The following is a 12,609-nucleotide window of genomic DNA, read 5'->3' as shown; positions in this document are numbered from 1 at the left end:
TGCTTATTTACTATAAATGCCGGGCTAGTATGTTTACTATTACTTTCTTGTATGTACTTATTGTCTAATAATTCCTTTATATGCATTTTAAATTCTGTTAAATCATTAAAGTTGTATTTTAAAGGTTTTTGTGTTACTATGATGTTTTCATCTATTAGTTCAATCTTTATTTTTGTTTTATGTTTTTCCCATCCTTGGAGTGGATTATCATTATATAGTAATTCTAATTTATCCTGCAGTAGTTTTATTTTATTTATTGAGAAAATGATTATCTCTATATTATGGTTGCTTTGTATTACATTTTCTAATTTTTGGGTAATCTTTTCACTTCCTTTAATCCAGGGTGTTGTTTTTCTTACTTTATTATTTACTCTTTTTGCTCCTAATTTTTGTTTACACGGGGTAGTAAACCACCAATGTGTTTTTGTTATTATATGTGGGTATAATTTATCTAAAAATGGCATTCCTAATAATATATCTTTATTTGTGAATTCATAACTATATATTTCTTCTATGGTTAATATTTTATCCCATATTTGTATCTTTATATTTCTTGCTTTGTATGTTATCATACTTCCCTCATTATTGAATCCTGTTACTACTATGGGGTTTTTTAGCTTTTCCCATTTACTTTCTGGTAAACAAGTTAATAAAATCTGTTTATAAATGAAACATAACACTTTTCATTATATAAGATTCTATAACACCCAGAAATGGAAACTTCTTAAAACCCTCAGTAACATAAATAGAAAAATAGATTGTGTTAAACACAATATTAAAACCTGCAAAGACATAATTAGATATAATAAATTACGTAATAAAGCTTTATTAACTATAGAAAAAGAAATTGAATTTTATAGAGATAATCTTGAGACTTATCAACACAGAAAAACAATAATTCTTACAAATATTAAAACAATGAATATATGTATCAGCAGGTATACATCGTAGTATTAAAATTAAAATGACCCCCCCCCCCCCCCAATTTGTAATGAAAAGAGTTATGAAAAGAGTATAATAAGTGCCGTAAGAGGTAACTTAATATACCAAAAATTTAAATTTATAGTAAGTGCCAACTATTCAGTAGCAATAGATAATAAAAATATAGATAAATCATTTTGAGGGGTCATGTTTATTTGTTATAGCTCTGATACCAAATTTGGGGGGGGGGTCATTTTAATTTTAATACTGCGATGTATACCTGCTGATACATATATTCATTGTTTTAATATTTGTAAGAATTATTGTTTTTCTGTGTTGATAAGTCTCAAGATTATCTCTATAAAATTCAATTTCTTTTTCTATAGTTAATAAAGCTTTATTACGTAATCTATTATATTTAATTATGTCTTTGCAGGTTTTAATATTGTGTTTAACACAATCTATTTTTCTATTTATATTACTGAGGTTTTTAAGAAGTTTCCATTTCTGGGTGTTATAGAATCTTATGTAATGAAAAGTGTTATGTTTCATTTATAAACAGAATTTTATTAACTTGATATGTGATCATTAATCTGAATATAAATCTAATTCATATAGATCTAATATATCTATTTCTTGTGATACAATTAGTTCTGTAAATGCTTGTTCCATTACATATATTATTTCAAAAGTAACTAAAATATCATAAATTTTTCTTTTAACATCGTTATTAAGTCTGTTAAAGATATATAATATAAGTATTTTGTACTCAATATTTTCTTCTAATAAATACGTGTGGTTGTTCATTCAGATTTACTATTTATCCTTATCATGTGTTTACTAAACATATTCCCTCTAACCTCTTTGTTTATCATAGAGTTTATCATATTTTAATAAGTTATACTGAACAATCTTTTCTGGTCACTACCATGTTTTTCATGCTTCAATCATTTACCCTAACAGCGCCTCAACTCTGTGTACTCCCCTAAACGGCTTCCTTGCCTACTGGTTTCCACTTTAGGATGGCATAGTCTGGGCTTAACTACTCTCAGCATTATTAGACAGGCAAACTTTCTATATCCTTTTTTAATTTTTTCTGTAATGGTTTTAAGTTTTCTGCTAATTTAGGAATATATTCTCTTACTTGGTTAACCAATCCTAAAAATGATTGTAACTTCTTTTTTGTATCAAGTGTTTCATTTAAGTTAATTATTTTTTGTACTATATGGGTTTGCATTTTTATTCCGTTTTTGTCTATTTGTATACCTAAAAATTCTATTTGATTTTTCATTACTTCTGCTTTCTTTTTACTTAAACTTATTCCTGATATTTCTACAATGTGTATGAATTTTTCTAGTAGTTTTATATGTTCGTTTTCTGTTCTAGAATATAACAGTATATCATCTATATATATTATACAATTTTCTAATTGGTTAAAGTAGTTATCCATAAAATGTTGATATCTACCTGGTGCATTTTTATATCCATATGGTAATACATTCCATTCATAAAATCCTTGTGGTACTGTGAATGCTGTTAACTTCTTAGATTCGTCTTCTAGTTTTAAATGGTAAAATCCTGATTTACAATCAAACTTACTGAAATAGTTATATCCTTGTATTTGTCTGATTTTTAGTATTTTATTTGGTATCGGATAATTATATGTTTTTGTTTTTGCATTTAAATTTCTATAATCTATAACCATACGGCTTTTTCCTCGTTTTTGTTCACTATGCTTATTTACTATAAATGCCGGGCTAGTATGTTTACTATTACTTTCTTGTATGTACTTATTGTCTAATAATTCCTTTATATGCATTTTAAATTCTGTTAAATCATTAAAGTTGTATTTTAAAGGTTTTTGTGTTACTATGCTATTTTCATCTATTAGTTCAATCTTTATTTTTGTTTTATGTTTTTCCCATCCTTGGAGTGGATTATCATTATATAGTAATTCTAATTTATCTTGCAGTAGTTTTATTTTATTTATTGGGAAAATGATTATCTCTATATTATGGTTGCTTTGTATTACATTTTCTAATTTTTGGGTAATCTTTTCACTTCCTTTAATCCAGGGTGTTGTTTTTCTTACTTTATTATTTACTCTTTTTGCTCCTAATTTTTGTTTACACGGGGTAGTAAACCACCAATGTGTTTTTGTTATTATATGTGGGTATAATTTATCTAAAAATGGCATTCCTAATAATATATCTTTATTTGTGAATTCATAACTATATATTTCTTCTATGGTTAATATTTTATCCCATATTTGTATCTTTATATTTCTTGCTTTGTATGTTATCATACTTCCCTCATTATTGAATCCTGTTACTACTATGGGGTTTTTTAGCTTTTCCCATTTACTTTCTGGTAAACAATTATGTCTACACATGTTAGCTTTCTGCTCCTGTATCCATCATAGGTGTATAGTATCTATTATAATATCCTTCTACTATTATCTTGGCAAGTATGTATATCTTTGGCATTATATCAAAGTTCTTTTTATTATTATTTTCTTATTTTCATAACTTATCGTTAATTGTCTATCTTCTAATTTGTATGGTTTGACTTTTTCTAACCATTTTATTCCTAGTGTAATGTTTTTATCGCCTTGATATATTTTAAAATTTATTAATATTGGTATTCCTCCAATAATTAATTCTTTTTCAGTTGTTTCTTCGTTTTTTCTTAACGCTTTTGGTAGTTCTGAATTTTGCTGTTCTATTGTTACTATCTCTTGTTCTGGTATTAATTCCCTTATAACATAATTCTCTTCCTGCCCTGTATTTATTAATATTAAATATTTTCTTTGGTCCATTATTCCCGTTATATAATAATGATGTGGGTTTATTTCTTCTACCTTTTGTTCTATTAATTTTTGTGGAGTTATATAATTTATTCTTCTTGATGTACTTCTTGATGTACTTATTCTTGATGACGTTTCTGGCATTTCGTTATTTGTTAGTTTCGACGTGCTTAATCTTTCTTTTACTATTTCTAAATCTTCTTCCATGTCCATTTCCGTATAACTGTAATCATTGTTGTCTATAACTGATACTATTCTTTCGAATGGATTTTCTATTTTTATTTTATTTATTTTATTTTTAGCTGTTATTTTATGTTTTGTTGTTAGGACATATAGATTTTTACATCTTGCTGTGAATATTTTACTTCCTGGTGCTAATTCTATTCCAGACATTTTCCAGTATAGCACTAATGATTTATCTATATTTTTATCATCTATTGCTACTGAATAGTTAGCACTTACTATAAATTTAAATTTTTGGTATATTAAGTTACCTCTTACGGCACTTATTATACTCTTTTCTATTGGTTGTACAATTCTATCATCTGCCAAGTATATTTCTATAGGGGTATCTATTCCTTCCCTAAAACATGCTTTTATTAGGATCTCCGTTCCTCCTAAGTGTACGTATTTTATTGGATTTTTTGCTTTTATATCTTGTATTTCTTGATTTAGTAGTTTTTTATTTAAAATTGGTATTTGTGCTTTACCTTTGATGTATTTACAATCTATTATATGTTCTCTCTGGCTTACTACATAGTATTCTTCTTTCTGTCTTTTAAACCAATTCTTTATTATTGGTACTTCTAATATTTTGTCTATGCTTAGATCCAATTCTTTTCCTTTTATCTGTTCAAATATATTAGCATCAAATATTATTTTTTGTTCTGAAGATTGTTCATCTTGGTGTTCTTCTTGTTATATAATTTGTATATTTTTTTCAGTCATTACTTTCTTCGTCTGATTCTTCTATATTATTTTCTATTTCTTTTTCATTTTCGGGGAACTCGTTTTCTGATATCTCATATATGCTGTCTTCACTGCTTAATTCATAATCTACATATTCTATTTGTGTATATTTATCATTATCTATCATTATTTCGGTAATTTATTTTTTCTTTGGGTTTTTTGGTAATCTACAATCTTTGGCTAAGTGTCCTAGCTTTCCACAATTATAGCAAGTACATTCTGTTAGTTTTTTCTTTTTCCTATATGGTTTTTTATGTTTATAATTTTTTACATAATATCTTCCTCTTGGTTTCCTATATTTATATTTTGAATATTTTGATTTAAATTTCTTTCTCTTTCCTTCTTTTTTGTAATATTTATCTGTGCAGCCAAATTGGGGTGCTATTCTACTTTTGCAGCATGCCAAATTTTTTACTAATATTTTATCCATTTTGATATTTTCTTTATACTTTTCGCATAATTCTATAAACCAGTTTTGTAGAAATTTTATTCGCGCTCCTAGAGTATCTGCTAGGTCTGCTTCATTCCAGTTTTTTATTATTTTTGAGCTAAACGGTTCTGGTAATTTTGTAAAATATAATTTTCTTATTTCCTTACTTTCATCTGGACTATATGTTCCTTTATAATAATAGTCTCTAAATGCACAAGTATATTCGTCTATATAACACATATTACATATTGCTAATTTCGTCATCAAATTTCTATTTGTAGTTTTTTCTTTATTTTGTTCTTCTACTTCTGTTGTCATACTACTAAACTCATTTCTTATTGCTATTTCATATTTATTCAATATATCTGTCACTGTTGTTGCTGTTGTTCCATCAAGTTTTTTATTACTTCTTAATGTATCTAGGCTTTCACTTGATAAATTTTGTAACCATAATTTTACAGTTCCTATTAATGTTCTTTCTATATATCCTGGTGTTTCCGCTATTGCTATTTTATTATCTATTAGTTGTTTTGAGATATATCCTATCCATAATTGTATTGTTTTATTTATATCTGCTACACAATCTAGATCTAAAAAATTATATTGTTCAGTTATCTGTCTTGGTGCCCATTTCTTATTTAACCTTTTATCCCATAATGTTTTGTTTCTATCATATGTATCATAACTTACTCTGTAATAGGTTGGGTTTAATTGTTTTAGATTTTTTACTCCTGATGTGCTTGGTTTATCCTCGTTCATATCTCCTGTATTTATTTCTGGGTTTATTTTTATCTTTTCTGTTTTCTCTATAAGTTCTGTGTATGTTTCACTTGTTTCTGAATAGTTTTCTCCTAGTTCTGTGTCTTTATCACTTTGGTCATTTATTTCGTTTATACTTATTTTTGATGGACTCTCCTGTACTTCTTCTAACTGTAATTTGAACTTTTCTATCTCATTTGTTAGTTTTAGTTCTTGTTCTTCTTCTTTACGTTTTTCCTTTTCTTTTAGTTTATTTGCATACATCTGTTTTAGCATCTCTAATTCTTTTTCTAATTCTGTTATTTTAGTGTTTTTTACTTCCTCTATCTGTTGTATTTTTTCTTTAGCTTGCTGTTGTATTTCTTTAATCTCTCGTTTTCTATCTATTTCTTCGTTTTCTTTTGTTATTCTAACCATGGCGGTTAAACTATCCTCTAGTTTTACAGTTTCTTTTTCTAACATTAAGTTTAGGTTATTTCCTATTTTTTTATATCTTCTTCCTAAGTTGGAAAATATTATTGTTATTTTTAATCCTTCTGGATTCTCATATGTTTTCTCTTCTAGTGCGAATTCTTCTTTATTCATCTTTTATCTTTTAGATAACAAACATATTTATATTCTGTTTTAGATATTATATCGATTAATTTAGACAGCCTAGCTTTGTTTATTTTTGTGATACTTAAGTATTCATATTCTATGTATAGTTTCTTTAGTTTCTTTCTAATTTTCTGCGATTTCTTAGTTATTTTAATTGTTTCACTGTTTTGCGGGTTTGTACTATTAATGTCAGTGTTATTTTTCATGATTTGCTTCTTAATATAAATGTTTATTTTCCATAGCTCTGATACCAATTTGAGGGGTCATGTTTAATACTGAGATGTTATATCCCAATTTGAGGGGTCATGTTTAATACTGAGATGTATACCTGTTGATACATATATCCATGGTTTCTATATTTCTCAGATTTATTTCTTTTCTGTGTTGATAACTTTCAAGTTTATCTTCATAGAATTCAATTTCATTTTCTATAGTTAATAAAGCTTTATTACGCAATCTATTATATCTAATTATGTCTTTGCAGGTTTTAATATTGTGTTTAACACAATCTATTTTTCTATTTATGTTACTGAGGGTTTTAAGAAGTTTCCATTTCTGGGTGTTATAGAATCTTATATAATGAAAAGTGTTATGTTTCATTTATAAACAGATTTTATTAACTTGATATGTGATCATTAATCTGAATATAAATCTAGTTCATATAGATCTAATATATCTATTTCTTGTGATACAATTAGTTCTGTAAATGCTTGTTCCATTACATATATTATTTCAAAAGTAACTAAAATATCATAAATTTTTCTTTTAACATCGTTATTAAGTCTGTTAAAGATATATAATATAAGTATTTTGTACTCAATATTTTCTTCTAATAAATACGTGTGGTTGTGGTTGTTCATTCAGATTTACTATTTATCCTTATCATGTATTTACTAAACATATTCCCTCTAACCTCTTTGTTTATCATAGAGTTTATCATATTTTAATAAGTTATACTGAACAATCTTTTCTGGTCACTACCATGTTTTTCATGCTTCAATCATTTACCCTAACAGCGCCTCAACTCTGTGTACTCCCCTAAACGGCTTCCTTGCCTACTGGTTTCCACTTTAGGATGGCATAGTCTGGGCTTAACTACTCTCAGCATTATTAGACAGGCAAACTTTCTCAAGATGTTCTTTATAACAGTACTATAACATGATAAACAATTATGATATTCAAGAGATTATAAGGAATATAAGAGTTTAGTTAAACATGATTATGAATAAACTTACCTGGTTTTGTAACTCGTTTGAATGCTCCATAGCTTTCAGAAGTTTGTATATAATCAGATATTTTATTGAGAGAAGATAAGAGAGAGAAGGTGAGTATGAGGATGTCTGAGGATGTCCTCCCTTCCTCTGATTTACAAAATATATAGAAAATTTAAACGACTCCTACTGTTCATGAACGACCTTTACTGTTCATGAATGTGACTCGTACTATTTTCTTTACGACTTTTTTACATGACTTTTACTATTCATGAACGACCTTTACTGTTCATGATTATGACTCTTACTATTTACTTTACGACTTTTTTACATGACTCTTACTATTCATGAACGACCTTTACTGTTCATGATTATGACTTTTACTATTTACTTTACATTATTTGTTTTCAATAGCTGTCTTCTTCTTTTGTCTTCTTGCCGATACCTTTATTCTAGTTGGACTTCTGGTACTTGGTTATCTTCTCCGTTGCATTTCAAACATATGTGGTCTGGATATTTGTGTCCCACTAGTTTGCAGTATCTTGTCAATAACTCATTAGAAATAAATTCCTTCTTCAAGGCTCTTGTAGTTGGCTGTGCTTCTGGTTTTAGCAATGATAAAATCCATTTTTGGACTTCATCCATATCTCCTTGTCGTAGTTCTTTTGAATTGGCATATATCATTAACTGGTCTCTGGAATAATAGCTCCAGATAGCATTTCCTTGTAGATAATTGTTAGCTAGTTCTTGAATAATAGTTGCTATACCAATTATTCTTTTGTTGGCATAGAAACTTGGTATCTCCATTTTCTGTATCTTCGGTTGTTGCTCTATTTCTTCCGGTATTATCATATCTCGTGTTAGTCCTATCTTTATCACCTGTATAATGGGTTTTATTTCATCATATAGTATTTCAGCTGGTGCTGTATAGAATTTGATGAAGAATAGGTTGCCTTTTGTAATTCTTTTGAAGGTGACAAATGCTTTGTATAGCTCTGGTATTCCAATTATTTCTTCTCCGTCGTGGGTATATACAGTGCTAAGTAGTCCGTAGTTATAACATGTCTTTACTAGGTTGGCTTTTGTTTTTGGTTGGGCTATTAGCCTATTATATCCCTGTAGTTTTTGGGTTACATAATCCTGTGTTGGATCTGTAGTGGTAGTTGACCTGGGATTTAGGTTCAAAAATGTCTGGATTTTATATATATTCTCAATATATGTTTGAGTAATATGGTTATATACCTTTTTGTTGTGGTGTAGGCTATTAGCATAAGTTGAAGTTTGTGGGTTCATAACTATTGCTTCTTTTGGCTTTTTTGATGTGAATGGCTTATCAAATACGTTGTTTAGATTTACATTGGTATGTAGCTTCTTGTTAACTTGTTTGCTTGTGCCTGCAACTGTAGGTAAACAAACTTTGTCATGGGTTTTATGGAGTTTCCCAACGTCTCCTTCTACCTCTGGAAGTTTAGAGTCTTCCGATCGACTTATCTCCGCATTTTTATAGTCATGCTGCTGACTTTCTAGCTGTTGTAATCTTTTTCCCATACTCTCCATCTGTAAGGATAGAGTAGTAAGGATTGCAAATATATCTTTTGGTTCTTGGTTCTCATCAGTTTGAGTACCTTTGTCTTGATAAGTAATCTGCAATAATATTTTTGTTAGTTCTTATTACTTCAATTGTAAATGTAAAATTCTGTATATTTAATACAAGTCTTCTTATTTCCTTCGTAGTTACTGAATCTTGTAATTTCTGAGTTATCCATCATTTCACTTGTGTATTATCTGTTCTTACAATAAACTTGTTATAAACGATATATGGCTCAAATGCTAACAAACATTTATATAATCCAAATAGTTCTTTTCTATTTATCTCCCATTTTATTTGTGGTTCCGTGTATGATCCTGAATAATATCTACAATGGTGTTCAATTTTTTCATTATCATATTTATATTTTAGAACTCCTCCGTAGCTGTGATCACTGGAATCAGTTTCTACTATGTATGTAAACTGTCTTTTTTCATCTGGAAAATATAGTTTTGGTAATTGTTTACATATATTTTTTATTTTCTTTATATGTATTTTATCTTTTTCGTCAAAATGGTATTCTACATCCTTTTTTAATTTTTTCTGTAATGGTTTTAAGTTTTCTGCTAATTTAGGAATATATTCTCTTACTTGGTTAACCAATCCTAAAAATGATTGTAACTTCTTTTTTGTATCAAGTGTTTCATTTAAGTTAATTATTTTTTGTACTATATGGGTTTGCATTTTTATTCCGTTTTTGTCTATTTGTATACCTAAAAATTCTATTTGATTTTTCATTACTTCTGCTTTCTTTTTACTTAAACTTATTCCTGATATTTCTACAATGTGTATGAATTTTTCTAGTAGTTTTATATGTTCGTTTTCTGTTCTAGAATATAACAGTATATCATCTATATATATTATACAATTTTCTAATTGGTTAAAGTAGTTATCCATAAAATGTTGATATCTACCTGGTGCATTTTTATATCCAAATGGTAATACATTCCATTCATAAAATCCTTGTGGTACTGTGAATGCTGTTAACTTCTTAGATTCGTCTTCTAGTTTTAAATGGTAAAATCCTGATTTACAATCAAACTTACTGAAATAGTTATATCCTTGTATTTGTCTGATTTTTAGTATTTTATTTGGTATCGGATAATTATATGTTTTTGTTTTTGCATTTAAATTTCTATAATCTATAACCATACGACTTTTTCCTCGTTTTTGTTCACTATGCTTATTTACTATAAATGCCGGGCTAGTATGTTTACTATTACTTTCTTGTATGTACTTATTGTCTAATAATTCCTTTATATGCATTTTAAATTCTGTTAAATCATTAAAGTTGTATTTTAAAGGTTTTTGTGTTACTATGCTATTTTCATCTATTAGTTCAATCTTTATTTTTGTTTTATGTTTTTCCCATCCTTGGAGTGGATTATCATTATATAGTAATTCTAATTTATCTTGCAGTAGTTTTATTTTATTTATTGAGAAAATGATTATCTCTATATTATGGTTGCTTTGTATTACATTTTCTAATTTTTGGGTAATCTTTTCACTTCCTTTAATCCAGGGTGTTGTTTTTCTTACTTTATTATTTACTCTTTTTGCTCCTAATTTTTGTTTACACGGGGTAGTAAACCACCAATGTGTTTTTGTTATTATATGTGGGTATAATTTATCTAAAAATGGCATTCCTAATAATATATCTTTATTTGTGAATTCATAACTATATATTTCTTCTATGGTTAATATTTTATCCCATATTTGTATCTTTATATTTCTTGCTTTGTATGTTATCATACTTCCCTCATTATTGAATCCTGTTACTACTATGGGGTTTTTTAGCTTTTCCCATTTACTTTCTGGTAAACAATTATGTCTACACATGTTAGCTTCTGCCCCTGTATCCATCATAGGTGTATAGTATCTATTATAATATCCTTCTACTATTATCTTGGCAAGTATGTATATCTTTGGCATTATATCAAAGTTCTTTTTATTATTATTTTCTTATTTTCATAACTTATCGTTAATTGTCTATCTTCTAATTTGTATGGTTTGACTTTTTCTAACCATTTTATTCCTAGTGTAATGTTTTTATCGCCTTGATATATTTTAAAATTTATTAATATTGGTATTCCTCCAATAATTAATTCTTTTTCAGTTGTTTCTTCGTTTTTTCTTAACGCTTTTGGTAGTTCTGAATTTTGCTGTTCTATTGTTACTATCTCTTGTTCTGGTATTAATTCCCTTATAACATAATTCTCTTCCTGCCCTGTATTTATTAATATTAAATATTTTCTTTGGTCCATTATTCCCGTTATATAATAATGATGTGGGTTTATTTCTTCTACCTTTTGTTCTATTAATTTTTGTGGAGTTATATAATTTATTCTTCTTGATGTACTTCTTGATGTACTTATTCTTGATGACGTTTCTGGCATTTCGTTATTTGTTCGTTTCAACGTGCTTAATCTTTCTTTTACTATTTCTAAATCTTCTTCCATGTCCATTTCCGTATAACTGTAATCATTGTTGTCTATAACTGATACTATTCTTTCGAATGGATTTTCTATTTTTATTTTATTTATTTTATTTTTAGCTGTTATTTTATGTTTTGTTGTTAGGACATATAGATTTTTACATCTTGCTGTGAATATTTTACTTCCTGGTGCTAATTCTATTCCAGACATTTTCCAGTATAGCACTAATGATTTATCTATATTTTTATCATCTATTGCTACTGAATAGTTAGCACTTATTATAAATTTAAATTTTTGGTATATTAAGTTACCTCTTACGACACTTATTATACTCTTTTCTATAGGTTGTACAATTCTATCATCTGCCAAGTATATTTCTATAGGGGTATCTATTCCTTCCCTAAAACATGCTTTTATTAGGATCTCCGTTCCTCCTAAGTGTACATATTTTATTGGATTTTTTGCTTTTATATCTTGTATTTCTTTATTTAGTAGTCTTTTATTTAAAATTGGTATTTGTGCTTTACCTTTGATGTATTTACAATCTATTATATGTTCTCTTTGGCTTACTACATAGTATTCTTCTTTCTGTCTTTTAAACCAATTCTTTATTGTTGGTACTTCTAATATTTTGTCTATGCTTAGATCCAATTCTTTTCCTTTTATTTGTTCAAATATATTAGCGTCAAATATTATTTTTTGTTCTGAAGATTGTTCATCTTGGTGTTCTTCTTGTTGTATAATTTGTATATCTTTTTCAGTCATAATTTTCTTCATCTGATTCTTCTATATCCTTGTTTATTTCCTTTTCATTTTCAGAGAACTCGTTTTCTGATATCTCATATATGCTGTCTTCACTGCTTAATTCATAATCTACATATTCTACTTGTGTA

General features: G+C 27.5%; 1 protein-coding gene across 1 annotated transcript; it reads right to left on the bottom strand.

Annotated features, from left to right (window-relative positions):
* Window positions 1–8,140: 8,140 nt before the first annotated feature.
* Window positions 8,141–9,459, bottom strand: LOC138875237 (uncharacterized). Its single transcript, XM_070154060.1, has 2 exons — window positions 9,432–9,459; window positions 8,141–9,360 (listed from the first exon to the last, which is right to left on the bottom strand). Exons 1-2 carry the CDS (start codon window positions 9,457–9,459, stop codon window positions 8,141–8,143), a joined length of 1,248 nt encoding a protein of 415 aa, XP_070010161.1.
* Between the last annotated feature and the right edge of the window lie 3,150 nt (window positions 9,460–12,609).

This window comes from Nicotiana sylvestris, chromosome 8 (assembly GCF_000393655.2).
Source record: "Nicotiana sylvestris chromosome 8, ASM39365v2, whole genome shotgun sequence".
Classification (NCBI taxonomy): Eukaryota; Viridiplantae; Streptophyta; class Magnoliopsida; order Solanales; family Solanaceae; genus Nicotiana; species Nicotiana sylvestris.
This window is presented reverse-complemented; position numbering and strand designations above follow the sequence as displayed.